General features: G+C 38.7%; 1 protein-coding gene across 1 annotated transcript in view; it reads right to left on the reverse strand.

Annotated features, from left to right (window-relative positions):
* FMN2 (formin 2) overlaps positions 1-21580 on the reverse strand; it is a 340819-nt gene that overhangs the window by 95593 nt on the left and 223646 nt on the right. The window contains exon 14 of the mRNA XM_058533558.1: positions 7170-7262. Coding sequence (XP_058389541.1) covers positions 7170-7262 — 93 coding nt within the window. The remainder of the gene's footprint in view (positions 1-7169; positions 7263-21580) is intronic.

The following is a 21580-nucleotide window of genomic DNA, read 5'->3' on the forward strand; positions in this document are numbered from 1 at the left end:
GAAAAAGAGTTAAAAAACTCAAAAAGGCATTTCATACAAGAGGAAACAACTATAAACACAGGGAAATACACTACATCTCATAAATAACAGGAAAATGCAAATTAAAACCTCAATGGAATGGATTGTAATTAGTATTTGGATGGTAAACATGAGAACATGATGTAATCCATGCAGAAATCGAAGTATAATGATATACACCTGAAATTTATACAATGTTATAAACCAATGTTACCGCAATAAGCAAACAAAAAAAAAGCCTCAATGGAATACCATTTTAAACAATGGACGACCAAAAAAATTAAATCTAAGAACCAAATGCCAGCAAGGATTTGACACGACTTGAACTCTGCTGGTAGAAGTGTAGATTGGAATTAATCCCTTTTTAAAACAATTTGGCTTTACCTTGAAGGCTGAAGATCCATATACCCTATGACCCAGCAAATGTTTGCTCTCTTAGATTTGTACCATAAAGAGAGAGTATGCATGTACACCAGGAGTTGTGAACACAAATGTTCATATAAGCATTTTTCGTATTAGCTAAAAAAGGGAAAGAACAGGAGAGAAGTTGTGGTGTGGTATATTACTACAATGGAGTCAAAATTAACAAAATAGAGCCATGATGCATAAACATGGAAGAATCTCAAGAACCATATTCAAAGGAGAAAAAACAAGTCGCAGAAGAGTATGCTTATAATTCCATTTATACAAAGTACATAAACTTGAAAAACTAAATAATATATGGATTATAATTTACATTTTTGGCAAAACTATAAAGAGAAAGCATGGAATGATAGGTACAAAATCCAGGATAGTGGCCATGTCTGGAGAGAACATAGGCATAAGACCGAGGAAGGATAAACAGAAGAGTTGAACATATTGATCAGGTTCTATTCCTTGAGGAGGGTATACATGGTTGTTCATTTCATTATAATTCTTTAGATCTCATTCAGGTTATAATATATACTATATATCATAGAACCTTACTTATGTTATATGTATATAACATATATGACTTTTACATATACAGTTGATCCTCATTATTCATGGATTCTGTATTTGTGAATTTGCCATTTGCCTACTCACGAAAATTTATTTTAATTCCAAAATCAATACTTCCAGTACTTTGTACCCAAGGACACGTGCAGAACAGTGGAAAATCTGAGTTCCCTGACATACACATTCCCAGCTGAGGCTGAACAAACCAATGATGCTCTGACTTCCTTCAGCTCTCATATTGTAAATAATTGTCCTTCTCACAGTCTTAGTGACACATTTTTCACATCTTTGTGGGGGTTTTTGGGTGATTTCTCTTAAATGACCCCCAAGTGTAGTACTGTAGTGCTGTCTAGTGTTCCTGAGTGCAAGAAGGCTGTCATGCGCCTTACGGAGAAAATACATGTGTCAGATAAGCTTGGTTCAGGTGTGAGTTATACCACCGTTGGCCATAAGTTCAATGTTAATGAATCACCAATATATATTAAATAAGGTGTCTTCAAACACGAACGTACACAAAACAAGGTTGTATACCGATTGATGATGAAAACGTGACTGAACTGTGACCAGAAGCCTGTGGGAACCTAACTCTGTATTTCTCCCTAGGAGCAGTGGTTCAGTATTCACTGATTCAGTGTTTGTGGTAACTTTGTAAAACATAATTATGGCAAATAATGAGAGTCTAAAGAATAATAAAATATATTTATTTTTGTGTTACACATAAAATGGCTATAAAACATATAAAATTTTATGTTGTGTGTGAGCATATATATATATACACATACACACAAACTTACATATATATGCTATTTCTATATTATATATAAAATAAATATAAAACATACATAAATAAATATAAAATATTTCATAATAAAAATGAAAAAGTGGGGCTGGCCCGGTGGCATAGAGGTTTAATTCTTGCACTCCGCTTCAGCAGCCCGGGGTTCGCTGGTTCGGATCCTGGGCACAGACCTACGGACCGCTTATCAAGCCATGCTGAGTCGGCATTCCACATACAGCAACTAGAAGGATGTGCAACTATGACATACAACTATCTACGGGGGCTTTCGGGAGAAAAAGGGAGGAAGATTGGCAACAGATGTTAGCTCAGGGCCAATCTTCCTCAAAAGAAAAAAGAAATGGAAAAGCAAGGGGCAAAGAACAACATGTAAAGAATATAACCATGAGTGAAATATATAAACACAAATGTATATGTTTCTATGCATATATACATGCTTATCTACGCACAAATGATCTGTAGAAGGACGGAAATGAAATGTAACATTGGTTAAAATAGAGGAAAGTAGTAGTAAGAAGACTTACATCCCATTATATACCTGAATTTTATAATAGATGCATGCATTACTTAAATATTATTTTTTCACACATTCATTAAAAGAGAAACAATGAGGGTCCGGCCCTGTGGCGTAGCGGTTAAGTGCGTGCACTCTGCTGCAACGGCGCCGGGGTTCACCGGTTCAGATCCTGGGCGCGCACCGACGCACTGCTTGTTAAGCCGTGCTGTGGCGGCGTCTCATATAAAGTAGAGGAAGATGGGCACGGATGTTAGCTCAGGGTTGATCTTCCTCACAAAAAAAATAAAATTAAATACATATATAAAAAACAAAAAGAGAAACAATGAGGCCAAAGTCCCTGTCTTGGACAGCCACATGGGTGACATCACAACGATAGGGAACACAGAGGGCGGAGGAACTGAGGATCTTGAGTTTAATTGATAAAGTCATTCCTTCACCCATTCACCTATGAAATAAATATTTATTTGGAGTCTCTTATGTCCTGGGTGCTGAGCATACAGCATGGAACACATTAAGGAGATGTTTAGTATGAGGTGTCGGCGGGAGCATCTCAGTAGAAATCTGTGGGAGGCAGTCGTTAGTAAATCCCACATGGAATCGATTCCCGTCACTCCTCAGAGGCTCTTTGATCATTTCTCATCCACAGCTACAGAATGAATGACTGCGGCTGTTGGAAATACAGACTATTCCTCTTTTCAGAAGCATCACTTCAAATGCATGCTTCTCAAATGTTAAGAGTGGCAGGAAGGGTACAATGGAATTCAAACTGGCATCACCATTTATCAGTGTATCAGAGGAGAGAGCTTTGTCTGTCTGGTGCATGGTTTCAGCAGGCCTATTCCATTGAATACAGAAGCATTCCCATTTTCCAGTTCTGATATTGATGACTTTTGTGTTTAACTGAATCTCTTACATAGGATTTCATCTGCATTACGGTTTCCACCACTTGATATTACACGACTTATCCACTACCTCTTGGAGTCTCTAACTATATTATAACAATTTTTAGGTTAAAATAAAATATAGCTCCAGCTTCTTATACAAGGTCTTGGTTCCAGCATGACTTTGCCATCTGTTGTGTGATTCTAGTCAAAGACCAAACCCCCTGAGCCTTTGTTTCCTTATCGCAAAATGGCAACAACACTGGCTGCTCAGATGTCCTAAAGAGTAATGAAACTAAAATCATGTCGTGTATAAAAGGGCTTTGGCTAATTCTTTAGCCCAACAGAAATAGTATTCATGCTTAATATTGTTATTATTGCTATCATATAGATAATAAATAAAAAGTTGTTTGCTTAAAAGGCAATTACGTTTCTTTTTCAATTTTAAGTGGTCAATGAAAGAAGATTACCTCAAAAAATCAAATTCATCTTATCTTTTTATCATCACTAAAAAACGTTCTTATTATATTTTCAGAAAAAGAAAAAAAAACAATACCAAACATGCTCACCCTGAATATGGAGCACGGCTCACAGGGCGCCACGGGTACCATTTTCTATGGAAGATACTTCTAGTAGACTTCTCAGTCTTTGGTACAGTTAATACCCACTGCTTTCGCCATCTCCTCATTCTCAAGCATAAAATTACCAATACTAAAGATTGTATATTTAAGAGTTGGGTTTCAACACCTTTTTAATTATAAGCATGTGATTACAGATTTATGCATTTTCATCGTGGTTCTATTCCTCTAGTTCAGCTACAATTTGCTATGCTTCGTTTACGGAAGAAACGTTTGGGAAAAGAGTGGTTGAGGTATGGAGAGCGTGGCTAATGAAAAATCTCGTTAACCATTTCTGATTTATAAAATCACAATAGTGACTTCATTTAATAGCGTGGAGAGAAACTAGCTTTTTTTGTTTAATTTGCCACTCACCCAAAAACAGTTGAGCTTAAGTTTTAAAATATACATTTATCAAAATATATCACATGAGTAAAAAGGCTGTGAAGGCCAGCAGCAGAGAACTAGGCTCCCATTTCTTGCCCAGTCACCTCAACATGCAGACACATATAAAGACAATCCACTACATCTGAGGTCCTTTAGAGCTCAGCACTATGGTTTTCATATCCACAATTTGTCCACAATACAACTTCAATTCAAAAAGAGAGAGGAAAAATAAAAAGGTACGAGCGCACTGAGTTCTGAGAGAAAGGTTAGCTAAGCATGAGGTTCCCCAGTGATTTCATTTATCTCATCTTCCTTACCTCTCGTTTTCGGCTCCTTAAAAAAAAAAAACAAAAAAAAAAAAGAAAGAAAGGAAGGAAAAAAAAAGAGGAACAAAAGAAGATTTAACAAAAACTGCAGATAAATGCCAAATAACCATCTGGAGATTACCAATTAGTCTTCTTCATAACACAGGCACAAAAATAAAATCATCACATATGTTGGCACAGATTACATATAACCTAAATTATAGTAACTTTGATTAAACAGTCAAGTCAAACACTTCTGCATCGTTACAGTCGTCCCACAATAACTTTTAAAATTGTTGCAGAGTTGTGCCCTTCTACTTTCTCACTTCTCTTAAATGTTAAAAGCTCAAAAACTGGTTTCTGCCCAAACTGATCCAAGAAAAATGTTTCATTCAGAAACACGTACCACTATGATCATTCCCTCCTTTCTGAAACTCTTCATAACTCTGGCTTCCATAATAACAGCCTCTCTTTGTTTTCTTCCTCTCTCTCTCTGACTACTAACACCTGTTAGGGCTTCTCTTCCTCTGTCCGTCTTATAAATGTATTTTCCTCCAGAACTCTAACCCTGGGTCTATTTTTCTTACCTAGGTGACCATATCCACTCAAGAATCACCTTGCTTATGATGTCCAATCCTCCATCTCAGCTCTCTCTCCCATGTCCAATGTATATATCCACCTGCTCACCAGATAAATCCACCTGTGTGTCTACTTACAGGTGATCATGCTATCCATCCAAATCCTTTCCTATTTTTACATTCTCTATCCCAGTGATTAACACGACCACTCACCCAGCCACTCAAACCTGAAATCTGGACACCTATCCATCACCTCTATGTCCATTTGGTCACCAAGAAATTTCTGTTCTATTTATTATCCCTCAAATCTATGCTCTTTTCAGCACCATCACTACTTTCTTTGAGCAGGGCCTCCTTGTTTCTCTAGCAGTGTGCCTTAACAATTTTATAAGTGGTATCCTGTATCTGAGTCCAACCTGCCTCTGTTTAGCCCTTCCACATTGCTGCCAGTGTAACCTCTCAAATCTTTAAACCTCTGCTCCCCAAGACTTCAGGATGAAACCCAAGTTCCTCAGCCAGGTTTGGAGATGTGGTGGTGGGTAGGTGTGGGAGCTTCTGTATGATAGCGTCTGTTCGCTCACCACAGTATGAGGTGAAGTTATCATTACAGTCACCCTAAACGGAACAGGAAGATTGTGGAGGTTTGAGAGGAGAAGATAGGAACAAGTCTCAGAAACTGAGAGCTAAATTTGCAAGGGAAATCTTAGCATTGCTGAGTAGAAATGAGTTCCAACAGCAGGTCTGTGGTCATGACTTAAAGGCGACCCTAATCAGTGTTGTTGTAAGAGCCCGACCCTCCTCCCTGCTAAAAGGGCGAGCTACTCTGGTGCAAGTATGGAGACAGAAAGAGATGGGCTTAGTGAGGGTTGTTGGGCTTTTGCCTGGTGAGCAAGACAGCGTGTGCCATGTGTCGTGCATTGTTCTGGGTAGCGAGATACAACGAGAAGCAAAGCAAAGCCACCCTCTTAATGGAGCTCACATAGTTGAGGGACAAATAAATAACACAACTGCAGAGGGTGGTAAGTATTATAAAGAATACAAAGCTGGGAGGAGGTCAGAACATTATTCATTAATATTATATTCTCAAGTCTCCCAAGAATGGTACACAGCTGCACCATTACCAACAATGAATGCCTTATGGCAGTCAGACTCAATTCTCTAAATCTGCCTATTTTAGAGCAGAGGTGAGGGACATTCCCAAGGAAGAGGTGTTTAAGCAGAGACCATGCAATCTTGGCTAGAGTAGAATTATGAAGACAGGGAAAGAATGGGTGCATCAATGGATGGTAGGGTAGATGAAATCCAAAGACTATTGGAGGGTCGTCCACAGACCACAAGAGCTGAACTACAAGGATAAGAGATGCTGTTAGCATGTTGCGGGAGCTAATGCAATAAAAACATATGGCCAGTATTGGGTATAGTCTCTTGAATTGTTTGAGAGAGATTTTAGATTTTGAAAATGAGGTGATTTCAAACAGCAAGACTTCTAATAGATTCTTCTTCTTTAAAAAAAAAATTTGTTTCTTTAATATCTTCTGAAACTTTCCATCCCTGCTTATCTCATAGGAACACAGGAAGAGTCAATAAGCTAATATTTATAAAGTTTTTAAGCTCTCTGGAAAAAAGGTGTTCAATATCCAGAGGTATTTATACATCCTATAAAAAAATAGCATATAACGTTTTTAAGATCTGAAAAACATCAATCTACTTTGTTTTTGGGCACAATGTCTTGACAAACCAAATAAATACCAGGTTGAACTGAAGTCATAAACATAGTTAGAACTTAGAAGAATATCTCATTTTCTACCACAAAAAGCATAAAACTTAATGTCTTTATAAATATGTGCTATTTTAACCAATATCTATTGTGTTTGCTGTCATTAAAAAAAACAATAATAATGAGCATTAGCCACAAAATAGCATATTAAGCAAATTGCTAGTCTCTCAAAACTGTGTAATTCACGATTAAATACAATTTGTTTTCCTGTGACGTCAAAATAATCCATTTGAAACCAATGCGGATTTTTAAAAAATACCTTCTACCTTTCTGCTGAAAAAGGAAGGAAAACCGACATATCTCTTCAGAATTTACCTTGAATGATAAACTGTTCCATGTTTTCTTTGAAAGGCTGGATGTGCTCTTTCGAGGATACCTGGTACACTTTCCCCGCTTCAACTTCACAGGCTGAAATTAGACAGAGACATTATTTAGAATACCACACTGTTAATGGAGCATTAGAACCATTTTGAAAACATATTAGCTAATGTTAGAAAATCCTGTCAACCATGCTAATTGACATACGTTCTACACATATTTTGTAAACATCCAAGTACTGACACAAGAACCCTAAAATCAAGACTTCATTTTAGGGGACTGTAAAAAGAAATTCTTAAGAATCTATAATCCCAGTTCGGTCACTTCCAAACTGTGTCAACTTGGACAAGTTACTGAACCTCCGAGCCTCAGTTTCATTTTTAGAATGGGCATGACCTTGCGCCAACCCCTCAGTGCTGTTATGAGGGTCAAATTAGTTAATGGATGCACAGTGTTCAAACAGTGCCTGGCACACAGTGAAGCCGTAGGTAAGTATTTCTCATCAGTAGCATTATCGTCATTATCAAATGACTTCTAACACAAGTCTATCCCCAATTTAAGGCCAAATTCCTGAAAGATAACAAATAACAACTGTGGTGGAAATGTGAGTATAGCTACCAATAATTATGGAGCATATACTACATGGCAGATGCTTTTTATCTACTATTTAACTTAATCTTTAGAATAAGTTAGTAAAGTAGACATTATTACCCCATTTTACAGCGGGGGAAATTAAGGCTCAAAGAGGGCACTAATTTGCTCAAGGGTCCACAGATAACAAGCGGCAGATGCATAATTGAAATCCTGATCTAACTCCAAAGTGTAGACCCTTTCCATGCCTGTGTCATCATAAATGCCTTAGTAGTCTGTAGGTCCCACTTGGGTTAATTGGGAAGTATTTCTAAGAAAATTTCTAAAGAAATTTCTGCCACTATGGTGATAATGAGAAACCTAAGCACAAAAGAAAATAACTCAAAATTGAAAAGCACATATTTGAAAGAAAAAACTTAGAACAGATAAACGTCTGACTCAGAAAACCATACCCTCACTACAGTTCTTAAGGTAAGGTGGCCAATTCTCAAGGCGGCTTTGTAATTATACTCGAAAATGTTTTCTTTCTCTTCTAAAATCATATTTTCCTTTTCTTTCCCCTTCAGATCACTAGCTTGTCTAAGCAGGAGAATACACGAGGGCTGTGTTGTTAGCACACATTCTCCCCATCAAATGTAAAAGACAATTAGGCATAGTAACGTTTAAGACAAGTTACGCACATCTAGGGTTCTCTCTGCCCATTTCTCCCACCCTCCTCACTCTCTGCCTGAGCAATTCCTAGAATGCTGTCACCTGCCCAGCCCACATCCCTAGCACAGGTATCTTGTAGCTTTAGGCTCCTACATGAAACCTCCCCAAATATCACACACTCAGTATTTCCAGTACAGAACTCGTCAGCCTTCTCTAGATTTGCCACCTCCTTTACTCTATTCTTGTTGGTGGTACCACTGTCTAACCCAAATAACTCAAACCAAAGCCGGAGAGTTATTCCTGACTCCCTCTCCTTATCCCAACATCCTGCTGATGTTACCTCCTACATGCTTCTTAGGCCTGCCTATCCTCTCCATTCCTGGTCTATTCTGCGACAAATGCTCTTATCGTTCTTACCTGGGCTACTGTAGAAACCTCTTAACTGGGCTTCCTACCTCCAGTCCCCCACAGATCCATGCTCCTTCTCATAGTTGAAAAAGCTATCCAGAAGAGACCTGACCAGTCACCCACCCTCACAACCACACCCTGAAGAGAGGAACAATTTAAAAGCCTACAATATGAAGTAGAGCACTTTGCACAATCTAGGCCTTGCCAAACATTCAAGTCACCCACCTCTACTCCTGGTATTTTTTGTGCAGACTCAGTGCAATTTCTCATCTCCTTGTCTTTGCTCATGTTGGCTCCTCTGCTTAGAATGCTTCTCTCCTTACCCTTGTCATTTAACTCATCAATTCCCATAGCTGTTCATGCCTTAACCCGGGTGTAACTGCTCCTAAGAAGCATTCCTTCACCTCCCTATAGCCCCTGCTCTCCTCCACTCCCTACACCTGTCTCCAGGCAGGATTGGGTGTCCCTCGTCTGTGATCCCACAGCATCTTGTGCACGTAGAATTAAAGCTATTATTTATCGAGTACTTTTTATGTGCCAAGGACTATTTCTAAACACTTTACATACATTCTCCCATTCGATCCTCAAAAAATCTTTTGAAATAGATTAGTAATATGCTTGCTTATGCCAGAGAAAAATGAAATACAAAGAGACTGCTCAAATTTACACAGTACATCAGGAGGGATTTAACATCACCTTCCACAGCGTATTCAACTTGTTAGTAATTGTGTCTATTCTGCCCCACGAGACTGAGCTCCTTGAAGAGAGGCAATCTAGTTCCCATATGTATTCCCAGAGCCTGATACAAGCAACACATTGTTGTTGGATGGCTTAGTGGCTGGATAAACAGCTTCTGAAGCAGAAATAACATCTAGATTTTGGAATCTAGCAGACAGGGTTTAAATTCCAGTTCACTCATCCACTGAATGAGCCTAGTGATTTGGACCTTAGTGTCCTCTTTAGACCTTAGTTTCCTCATCTGACAGTGGATTTAATAAAACGGCTCTCTAACATTAGCATGACTATTAGCCAAAATGGGTCGAAAATTCCTGACATTGAACTTAGGACATATAAGTAGAGGCACCAAAAGTAGTGGCTATTGCTGCTATCGTTTTTATACGACCACGTATAGTTTAGATTAGAGAAATTTAACATGAAATACCATAGCTGCTTTTAAAGTGTGGTCCCAGGGACAGGAGGGTATAAACCTCCTCCATGATGATTCCAAGGAAGGAGGAAGGTAACCAGTGGAGGAAGCAGAAGTGAGAGAGAGATTTCGGTTCTAAGGACAGGGGAAGGCTCATGTGTAGGGAATTCCTACAGGGGAGTACCAGCCTTGTGAGGTGGTGAGCACCTCATCAGTGGCACTCTTCAGAAGACAGAGGGCTACTTGTCAGCTACGTAGCGAAGGGATGGGTCTGATGAGAAGAGGCTTGCAGTCAGCATCCTTTGGGCCATGTCACTTATGACAGCCCCGTCTAGCCTCTCTAAAAGTATAGAAATTAGGATTCTGAATATAAGAGGAACAAGTTGCATCATTTAAAGGAAATGGGGCAGAGATTTATCAGCCTTTCTTGTCATTCACTGAATTATTTCTGGCAAAATCACATGAGGAGATGTTCTCAAAGGTCTTTCGGCAGGTTCTAACTGTTAAGCCATCTATTCATGCACGACACGGATACTGACCGACCACCTACTGCGTTCAAGGGACTGTTGTAGGCACTGTGACTACTGCCGTGAACAGAACAGAACTGCTGTGACAAATCTCTGCCCTTAGGGGGCTTGCCTTCTATTAAACTATACGGTCTTTAAGGAATTATTTTTCAATCCCCATGAGAAAAATAAAATATTAATAGCCTAGTGTCTAATAGCTTAGGCCAGCACGAAAACAAGAAAGAATCCAGTCTCTCACCTGGTCTGATTTTCAAGACTTAAAAGCCTGAGGTAAGGAAGATTAATAGTTTGACTCTTAGTCACAACTGTTTCATTTGTCATTTTTTTATTAGAAAATGGAAGCAATAACTGTCTTTTTATGTATGATGCTGTTCTATGTCTGGAGGTCTAGGAAGCTGTAGGAACACCCTAACACTAGGAACCTACAGAGGTTAAGCTAATGGGTCTAGTGCCTTCAAGGAGGATTTCATTAGCTAGGAAAGCAGAGTTAGATCAGACTAACCATGAAAAAGTCTTCTGAAATGTGCCAAAATTTCTCTAGGTCTTCATTTTTACATTTTAAAATTGTTTAACTTTTAAACAACAGAATATATAACAGATAAGAAGAAAAAGTATAATAAAAATTTAAAAACTGAAGGAAAATTACATTTTAAATTAGTTTTCACCTAATTTTATAAATGTCCTTGGCCCATTCATATGAACTGTATTCTTAATATAAACGTAAGCAAAAACTATTTTTGCTATTTCTTCTATCTTCTCCCCTTCACTTATAGTACATTTTCCTGTACATAGTGGGAACCATGTAGAATTTTAGATCTATAAAAATTCTAAGGTCATTTACTGACAACCTCATCTAATTTTCAGTCCTCCTTCCAGAAGGCCACAGAAGATGCTGGTCAAGTATCTCAGTGTTTCCAGTGATGCCCGTTCATTTCTCTGCCAGGCAGCTTTTTCCTTACTGAGCTTGTCCAATTACTAGAGTTCTCAACTATATACTGAGCAGGACTCTCTCTCTACAGGGTACCCCTGTGGAATGATACATCTGGATTTTCCTTTAAAATATTCCAGGTATACAAACATAATTACTTGTGTAATTAAAAAGTAAGTAAAAAAAAATTTTAAGTCCACCATAGATAGTTCAAGTCTTTAGTAAGTCACAGAAAAATTCCACTCTCTTTGAGGACAGATGAGGACACTCATCTCCCACCATTCTGCATTTACTCATTCCACTGTGTTTCTGGGACTTAGAATATTCCCTGGCAGGCAATAGGCATTCAACAATTACCTGTGGAATGAATGGATAAATGAATTGGATCCACCCATCACAATGAATTTCTTTTTAATTTTCAAAATGTCATATCTATTCAAATTTCCCCACACCTTATGCGTACTATTCACCCACCTGACATATTCTTACTCCTCATGACCACTAGTTGAACTTCTTATCCATCCATATCCAACTATCACCCCAAGCCAAGGTCAATCCCCCCCGAACTTGTATCTCTATCTTCTACAGAACATGTACGAATGATAGAACATAAAGCAAAGCTTTGGATGAAAGAGGTCTGGATTCAAGCTTAGTTCTACTGGTAGTAAGTGATCTTGGGCTAGTTTCTTAAATTATCTGAGCCCCAGCTGCCTCAACTAGAAATTGGGATGATAAAGGCAGTGCACCTGAGTGCTAAGCACTGGGCTGTTAAGGTCTCCAAAAATGACAGCTATTAATGATATTATCTCACTGCATTTATTTATGTATCTTTGTCTCTGATTATACTCTGCATTCCCTGAAGTCAAGGGCTGTCCTACTCACCTCTGTGTGCCTAGTGTCTGAAATATAGAGGAAGCACTGAAGCCTTATGTGAAAAAGTACTTTCAACTATGCCAATGATCATGACTTTCCTTAATCTGGATATTAAGCCTCCAGCGGTGGCTCACTTATAGCACCTCGTAAGTTTTAAGCAAAAGTGCACCAAAACCCAAATCCAAATTTCCAAAGCTATGCATTGTGATGTACCATCTGTACAATTATTTGTGAGTGGTTGTTGCTTTACTTATTCACTGTATTAAGAAGGAAGGGAGCCAGCCCTGATGGCCTAGTGGTTAGAGTTCAGCACTCACTGCTTCAGTGGCCCAGGTTTGCTTCCCGGTCGCAGAACCCCATCACTCGTCTGTCAGTAGCCATGCTGTGGAGGTGGCTCACTTAGAAGAACTAGAAAGACTTATAACTAGGATACACAACCATGTACTAGGGCTTTGGGAAGGAACAACAAAAAGAGGAAGAGTCGCAAGAGATGTCAGCTCAGGGCAAATCTTTCTCTGCAAAAACAAAAAAGAAGGAAGGGCTTGTTGGATAACCATAAAAGTAAAATGTCGAGGTGTGGCTCGGTGGCATAGTGGTTAGGTGTGCACATGCCACTTCAGCAGCCCTGGGTTCTTACATTCAGATCCTGGGCGTGGACCTACACTGCTCATCCGGCCTTGCTGTGGCAGCGATCCACATACAAAACAGAGGAAGACTGGCAACAGATGTTAGCTAAGGGCTAATCTTCCTCACCGATAGATAGATAGATAGATAGATAGATAGATAGATAGATAGACAGACAGACAGATAGATGAATGAATAAATAAATAAAATGTCAAGTTCCAGACTTTGTTTATACTTATTTATGTATGAATATGTTCAATGTGATAAGGAATAAGGAAATATCTTTTAAGACTGGACTCCACTCTTCTCTTAACTGTAGTGCATCACGGTGCATAACATATCATCCTGGCTACTACTTATCATCATCAAAATTGGTATGTGACTATGTAAATTTTTAAAAAAATACCAAGCACTACAATCTTACAAACTTGAAGGGTCATTTAGAAACATTATTAAAAACATAACAAAGATAGAGTTCCTGGAAAATTTCCATTACAGTCAAATCCAAATAGTAAAGAAACATTTGTTACCGGCTGTTGGCATAACTGAGTAATTCCAATCTTGTCAGCTTTTGTTTAACTTAAAGGCCTTTCTAATCCGAAACGATTTTGTATTGTGTTAAAGAACTAATACTGGAAAGCATGGGTTAGGTTTCCAAATACAAAGGAAAATCCAGCCAGAAGACAGGAAGAACAAAAATCTCTCAGATGTTCCCCGGGAAAATGGGTTCCAAGACATCAATGCCACTCACAGATTGGCACGTTTGGGGGGCAGAGCCGACACCATCTTATCAGTGTCAGATGAAAGCAAGAACACTGCACGTCACTCTCTGAAATGAAGCATGACCATGAGGAGTTTGGTTATTTTTTTAGGGAATTGGAATATTCCCTACTTTCAAATAATGACCTCACGAAGTACTTACTAATTATAAAAGGAAGAACGTAACGTCACAGCGGAGGAACCAGCAGATGCCACCTGAACAAAGTGGCCGAAGTGACCACAATGACGTATCATCACCCTCAGTGATGAGACAGACTGACATCATGCGGAGGGGACACACATCACTCCTGCAGACAAACCTAAATAGAGGGACGTCTACGAAATAAGCAGCCTGTGCACTTCAAAAATGGCACCGTCAAGAAAGAAGAGACTAAGGAACTGCTCCAGATTACAGGAGCCTAAGGAGACACGACAGTGAAATGCAATGTGTGAGCTTGGATCGGGAAAAATGGCTATAAAGAACGCTTCTGAGTATGGTCTGTGGATTAGATGATAGCATTTATGTTAAATTTCCTGCATTTGATAATTATACTGTGTACACATAAAAGGATGTCCAAGTTTTTAGAACATACACACTAAAGTCTTTCGGGGTAAAGGAGCATGATGTCTCTGACTTGCTGTCATGTGCAGAAAAAAAATTATGCACATCCACATATGTACACACAAGCATGCAGACATACATGTCTATATGTGGGGGCAGGAGGGAGTGAACGATAGATAGTGCAGACAGGATAGGCAAAAAATAAGCAACTGATGGTCTAGGTAAATAACATACAGAAGTTCCACGTACTACTTTGCAATTTTTCTGTAAGTTTGAGTTATATCAAAATAAAAAGCTATAAGCAAACAACAACAAAGAATAACAAGGTGTCCCAACTGGTCTAACTTGGACTTTTAAGACTTCTAACCAAAGACCTGGGGCTAGGGGGCTTCTACACAATTTCTTGTTTAGACTGTTAAGAAAAGTCAAGCACGTCTCACAGACAGTGTCAAGCTTGGTTTTCCTTTACATCTGGCTCAAGTTTAAGAGTCTGAAGGCTCTAGAGCTGCAGACACAGTGTCTCTAATTGAGGGCTTGACTGGCACATCAGGGTGACAAGCAAACACATTGGTAACGGTCACCAAGGACAGATTTTTAAAGATTTCTTACAAGCTCTACTCTTCCAAATAAGTAAAAATATTCATCTTTCCTAAGACAATTGTAAAAAGTTATTACTTCATTGTCTCAAACCATATGTAAGATGACAAATGCAGCATCTTACAATAAAACAATAAAAGCAACCTCACCACAAATTAACCTGCTTATGGTATTTCACAAACGGTTCTAGAATTCTTCAAATATGTCCATCCTTAACCATAAAATTTTCAAAAATTAACAAATTGCTCAAACATTTAGGATTTGTACAAATAAATTCTTTAAAAGCGATTTATATAAAACTGAAAATATTATACAATGTACTCTAATATACTACATATATGAATTTATTCAATGCAAAGCCTCTGACATTTTCTAAGGATATAGTAAAATCGTACTTATAGGTCTAGGTGATAATGTTTATCGAGGCCGTAAATAACACAGAAGCTCATACAGGATCTTGGCTGGGTGCGTGGCTTTATTAGCGGCCTCCAAAGATGTCATTCAATGATGACTTGAAGTGTAACTGCAGACCTCTACGACTGGCCTAGAAATCTCAGCCACCCCGTGAGATTCTCTGGAGTAGTGTAGTCTCTACCATTGCCATTATCTTCCAATTCTAATGTGCACTGATGCCAGACCTGGAGTGAGTAACCCAGCAGGTGTTCATCGACATAAAGGAGTTTAGTAAATGCCCCACACAATCAAGCTGCAATGACTGACATCTGTCAACTGAAACAGATTCTACTGAGGCTGATATTTGCTTCAGTAATGTCTTGCTAGTGGGCTCCAGTGTGGTATAAAAGCAGTGTATGAATTTAAAAATATTAAAGCATATTGTTCCCAAGAAGCAAAACTCTTATGTGTCCATTTTCAAGATAAAAAGCAACATTTTGTGCAGTGCTTAAGAAATCAAAATTCGAGACAGAACAGCTCCAAACGGAAATATTTTCTAGTTTGGGCCCATGAACATAGAATTAACAAAAGATACATATAAAGCAAAGTAAAGTGCTGGGGCTCAACAGTCTTGTCACTTTGAGTTTCCTAAATTCACAGGATGAAAGAAGGGGGAAGTATGGAAAGAACCATAGAAAAGAAGAAGAGAAACATTTATGCAGCTGGAGGGGAGAACATTAAAAAGAAATTATGAGAAAATTAGGAAGTATTTGAAATGTAAAAGGAGTTATTGAAATGTTTAAGGAGGCACCATCTGGTCTCTCATTCAAAGGAACAATAAGTGTTAGAAAGAAGTGGAATGAAGTCAAGGACTTATTAGGGGATTTATGGCTTTTAAGGTTGGGGAAGTTTTAAAGTCTACTCAACATATCTCAAAAGAAAAAAGAGTAGTAACTCCAACTTAAATATCTGAAATTATTCTAGGAATTCCAGGTAATTTATCAATACAGCTGTAATAATCTCTAACATCCCCCGGTTAGTGAAGATGGAAATTATATAGACAGTGGTCAGATACACTCAGGAGCCTTATCAATCTTATAGATTAATAACCAGTATCTCCAGATATCATTTCATATTCTATTAACGTAGATGAAGAAATTGAAGGTATTTTTATAAAATAAAATAGAGAAGCAACACACGAGAACATGAAACCAGGCTTCGACAGAGGTAGAACTAGATTTGCACTGCTCCACCCCCGTTACCCGAGAGACCTTGGACAAGCTCTGGAATATCAATAACCTTCGTTTTCTCACCTGCAACATGGCGATGGCAACTGTCATGTCCAGTAGGTTTAGTGCAAGGGCTAATGTATGTGAGGTGCACGTGCCTACGGTAGTGTCTCAATGTATGTTATTATTCTTTTTTTACTTTATTAATTAGAAATTAATTAGAAACTTCTGTGAAGTTTCAACTTGTAGAACACAGTACAAGAATTTTAGATATTCTTGATAAATTATAGGGCTAGTCAGAAGCTGTGAATTGCAACAGACATACATACAAAGTTATACACATTTTGTCATAGAAACGAAGACCACACGTAGCACAGAAAGGTGGCAGAGGTCTGCTAGGAATGACCCACAAATCATGGGGGTAAGTGAGTTAACAACAAGTCAACTATTATCAAGAACAAACAAGACGTGAGGTATTATGAACTGAAAAGTGCTGCTCAAACAGGTACGATGTCTTTCTTCTGCACTAGACTACGGTCAGAATCTTCCAGTTGTCCTCTGTACTGATTTTTTTCTTCTCCGAGTTTTGGAAATGGATATCATCACCAGTGAGGCTATCTACAAAGCAACATTCAAAGAACTAAATAAATTGGGAAGACAACATAAAGAAATGTGAGCTAAGAGAAGGGTACAGTATGGCTTAAGTATCTCTAAAAGTTATAAATCTCTTCCATTTATTCTTAACTTGGAGAGCCATAAGAGAGATGGGGGGGTCACCTTAGAATAATGTAAATAAATAATTTAAAATTAAAGAACAAAATAAGTAAACAGTATGTCAGTTATTAACATATTGTCTCTTAGCTCCAAAACTACCTTTCTCTACTAAGGCCTGCGATGCTGGCGCTTGGGCTCAGCAAACTATTTCTCCTTTGCCATCTGGCTCACTGGCAGGTTCCACCAATGAGGAGGCAAGAGAGGGGCTGGATGGAGGGGAGGGGGAAGGCAGCTGAAGGGATTTGCTGCTCCATGAACACTGCCCCCAGACTCTTCTCCTCCCCACCAGCCAGCAGGTGGTTCCAGTTCCCGGCCCAAATCCAGCGTCAGTGCCCCCCTCGAAAGTCCCAGTGCAGCCAGGCAGAACAGAACCCCCTCTTCCGACCTCCCAGCTCTGCAGGGACCTCTGAGCACCCCAATCCCAGCTCTGTGGGGTCCCCATTCCCAGCCTCCTCAATCTCAGCTCTGCGGACACCTCCTCTGAGTCCCCAGTCCCCTATCTCAGCTCCTCAGGCAATATTCGCAGAGGCAACATCCTCTCCACCAGGTCTAGGTCCCAGCCCCACAGAGCTGTCTCCCTGAAGTTCTCGGGTCTCTGACAACTCCAACCTCTTCACTCCGTTCCCCCAGCCCTAGGGATGACAGCTGGTTCCAACATGGACCTGAGCATCGCTTTTTCGCCTTTTCAGTCCTCCAGCATGGGTTAACCTAATTCTCTATGTTAAATTATTTCTATTAAAATAATAAGTGTGGTTTCTGTTTTCCTGACTTCACTCAGAACTAGAAGAAGTGGTAACCAAAATTAATGGATTATATTTTTCTAAGTGCTCAACAGCTTCCTGGCACTCGTGCTTAATTTTACTTTAATTAATTGCTTACATATAATATCTGTTTGAATTGTTCAACAGAAAATATGCCAGTTTCTCAGATTAATATTTCCCCAAAAAAGGTTTTATATTAGTACCATTCATCTGCAAACGTACATTTAAAGTCTTCTTAAACATAACTTGTTCTTTTAATTAAATTTCATATGTTCTTTGTGCTTATTCTTGAATTTGCTAAGCTATATAATTTCGTCATAAAAAATAAAAAAGGCTGAATAATCACACATTTTAAATTAGTGGAGCCCAGATGATTAAATTTCAACTCTAATTCAAACATATTCCTGGGTGGTTGCCTATTTTTATTTCCTCTTAAATAAAATTATTAAAGATGTCATACTTACAGAGGAGCAAAATATGCACATAAGATACACCCAACTTACAACTTAAGAAACAGAACATAAACAACATTTTGGAAGAGTCCCGTGTACTCCCTACATCTCACCCTTGTGCCCAGAGATAACCACTCTTCACGTTTGTGTTTTTCATCCTCTTGCTATCCCTTAACAAGTAATTTTTAGTTATATATACATAGTTGAACCTTGAAAATTGAAATCATTCTGTTTGTATTTTTTCTATGCCTTGTTTTTTCTCAAGATTGTATTAATAAGATTTATCCACTTTTAAGGCAATGAATGTAGTATAATGGTTTCACTGTTCAATAGATGTTCTTTGAAAGAAGATACCATAATTTACTCAGCAATTATTTTGTTGAAAATCATCTAAGGGGTTTTGGTGCTGCTACTATAAATATGAGCACACTTCTATATTTCACCCGGTCACCCGTGCACTAGAGTATATATCTAGGGACCAAATGCTGGGCCAGAGACTATGGACTTTTTCAACTCAATGAGATATTGCCAGGTGGTTTCCCAAGATGGTGCCTCAATTTATATTTCCATCACCAGTGTAAAAGAGTTCTTACTAATCCACATGTTTGCCAATATTTCATATTCTCTGACTTTTTAAATTTTTGAAAAGGATAATAATCAGTATCTTCCAAGATAAAATTCTAGGTGTAATACACTCTCGCTATTAACGTGTTATCATACACCTCTGCACATCTCCACTTATGTAGCTACCAGTGTACTTTTATCAACATTCTCCTACAGGGCAAGTTCATCCCGACAGCTTCACCACAGAGGAACTATTTTAGCTGTGTATAGAAGGATAAGTAGGAGTTTGCAACAAACGAAAATGGAAAAAGAAGTAACCGCAGGCCCTCAGTGACGGAGAAGGAAACATTCGCATGGAGGCTGTTGTAAATGACTTTAATCCCATGGTGACCGTGTACGACACACGTGAAGACTATGCTTTCATGTGATAATTTGCTTATCCGGGTCCCTGTGCAAAATGGCATCTTATGGACTTTGAATTAATCTAAGTTGGCTATTGCACTAAAAGAAAAACATTTTTGCAAAGTACACATTGTAACACAATCATGGATCACTTATAAAGTAAAATATACCTTAACTCAAAATGTCAGGGAACTAATCCCCTTTGATTAGCTGTGGTTTCTCAAGGCAGTCAGGTCAGAAAAGCAAGTGGTTAGTGACAATGAGGAAGCACACCTTTACTGTCTGTTTCTCATATGAATAAATAGCATCAGATCTTCGAATTAAATGAGGAATGATTTGATTTTCTTCTCATTAGCTCTCACTTCCACTAGCAAAATTACCACTGAAAGTAATGGAGCGTGAAGAGATTTACAGCACAAAAAGTCTAAGAATTCTGAAAAAAGTTTATTTGAATTGAGTACATCTGCACATTGGTATGGGGGAGTGGAGGGGAGATGAGATGGAAAGAGAAAGAGAGAGATTATACTAACATTATATATAGTAACCTATATAGTGTTGACTGGAAGGAAACTATGGAGTGATACAATTTTTTTCAGAAGCACTTATATGTTGCCTAGTACACAGAAAAATTTAAATAATTACTTTATACCACCCTCACTGCCCCTAAAAATTAGAAAGATATGTTTAGTTCTTTCTATCTCCTCTGTCCCTCTCCTTGGTCGAAATGACTATTATCTTTTATTTGAGTTCCTTCCTAACTGGTCTCCCAAATTCTATGCTGCCAGAGCAATATTTTCAAGACAAAAATTTTATCACTCCAGTTCCCTAAATAGAATCCTCCAATGGCTGGAAATTGCATATGGAATAAAATAGAAATTCCTTATAAAGAATGTAAACTTGTAGAGTCTCCATGATCAGAACTTCTCTCTCATCTCATGCTCACTGTGTTCCAAGAATACGGGGGCATGTGGACTTTTCCTCCGCCTGAAATACTTCTCTGCCTCCTCCTCATTCTCCTTCCCGCCTGCTCCAAATACACACACACCCCTCACCCACTTAGCACCTTCCTGCCCAGCAAGCCTATGCTGGCTTTTACGATCTGGTTGCTCATATCTCTATGGTTTTATCATTTTCTACTTCCCTGCACTCAGCCTATATTTGAGTCATGTAGGATTGCTCACAATTCCAAGAATGGAACTTGGTTATGTGCCTGTTCAAATCTCCTTCCATAACTTATTTCACCTGTAAAGTATTCATAAGTCATGACTCCATTCTAATGGCAATTCCTAACTCAAGCCTTCCCTAACCAATTAGGTATCACCAGGTTCATCTTCCACTCTGCTGCCTGTTTCTATTTGTCCACACTGTTGCTATACTATAGTGTAATTATCTGTTTGTGTGTTTGGCCTCTCAACTACACGATACAACCTTTAAATACAAGGTCTCATTTATCATTCATCTTTTCCCTCCAAGCATCAAGCAAAGTATCTTGGCAACAACAGGTGCTCAGTAAACACCAGCTCTGAGTTCAACTGCCTTGGAGGAGACCACATATTTGGATAAACTCTGCTGACTTAAACAGACCAGGCTCAGTCTTTATAGACCTGCTTGACATACTAAATTCCAACAAGGAAAATCACACACAGTGAAAATACAGCTCTACTGTTGTAGAGGAGACCATAAGGATAATAAAATTTGATAGATTATTCATAAAAATTTACATTACAAGAGACAGATATACATAAGGCAACAGAAGACAGGGTCACACAGAAAAGCCATATGAAAAGAACAGAGCTCAACAACTCAAGTGTGATTCTCGTAGTACCCCTCGCCCCTTTCATCTGCCGTGCTAAAGCACACTGTAACGCGAATAATCCTGGTTCTTACCTATTTTCTAATTAAAATATATCTTACAATAGGAACTTTTAAATTGTATCATTTTTAAGCTAAGGATGCTCTTGATTTTTCGTAGAGAATAATAATTCTAGATCTAATAGAAAATGGACTCTGGAACTCGCTGTGTGTGGGCACGGTACACTGCACCAGAATCTCGGCGGGTGGTGGAAAGCATGCTGAAGTTCAGAGTGTGAGGCTGACTCAGCTTGGAGCGGTGATCCTGGCCGAATCACAACAGGATCGTAGGCTTCTCACGCTCAAAGTGTGTTT

This window comes from Diceros bicornis, chromosome 38 (assembly GCF_020826845.1).
Source record: "Diceros bicornis minor isolate mBicDic1 chromosome 38, mDicBic1.mat.cur, whole genome shotgun sequence".
Taxonomy (NCBI): Eukaryota; Metazoa; Chordata; class Mammalia; order Perissodactyla; family Rhinocerotidae; genus Diceros; species Diceros bicornis.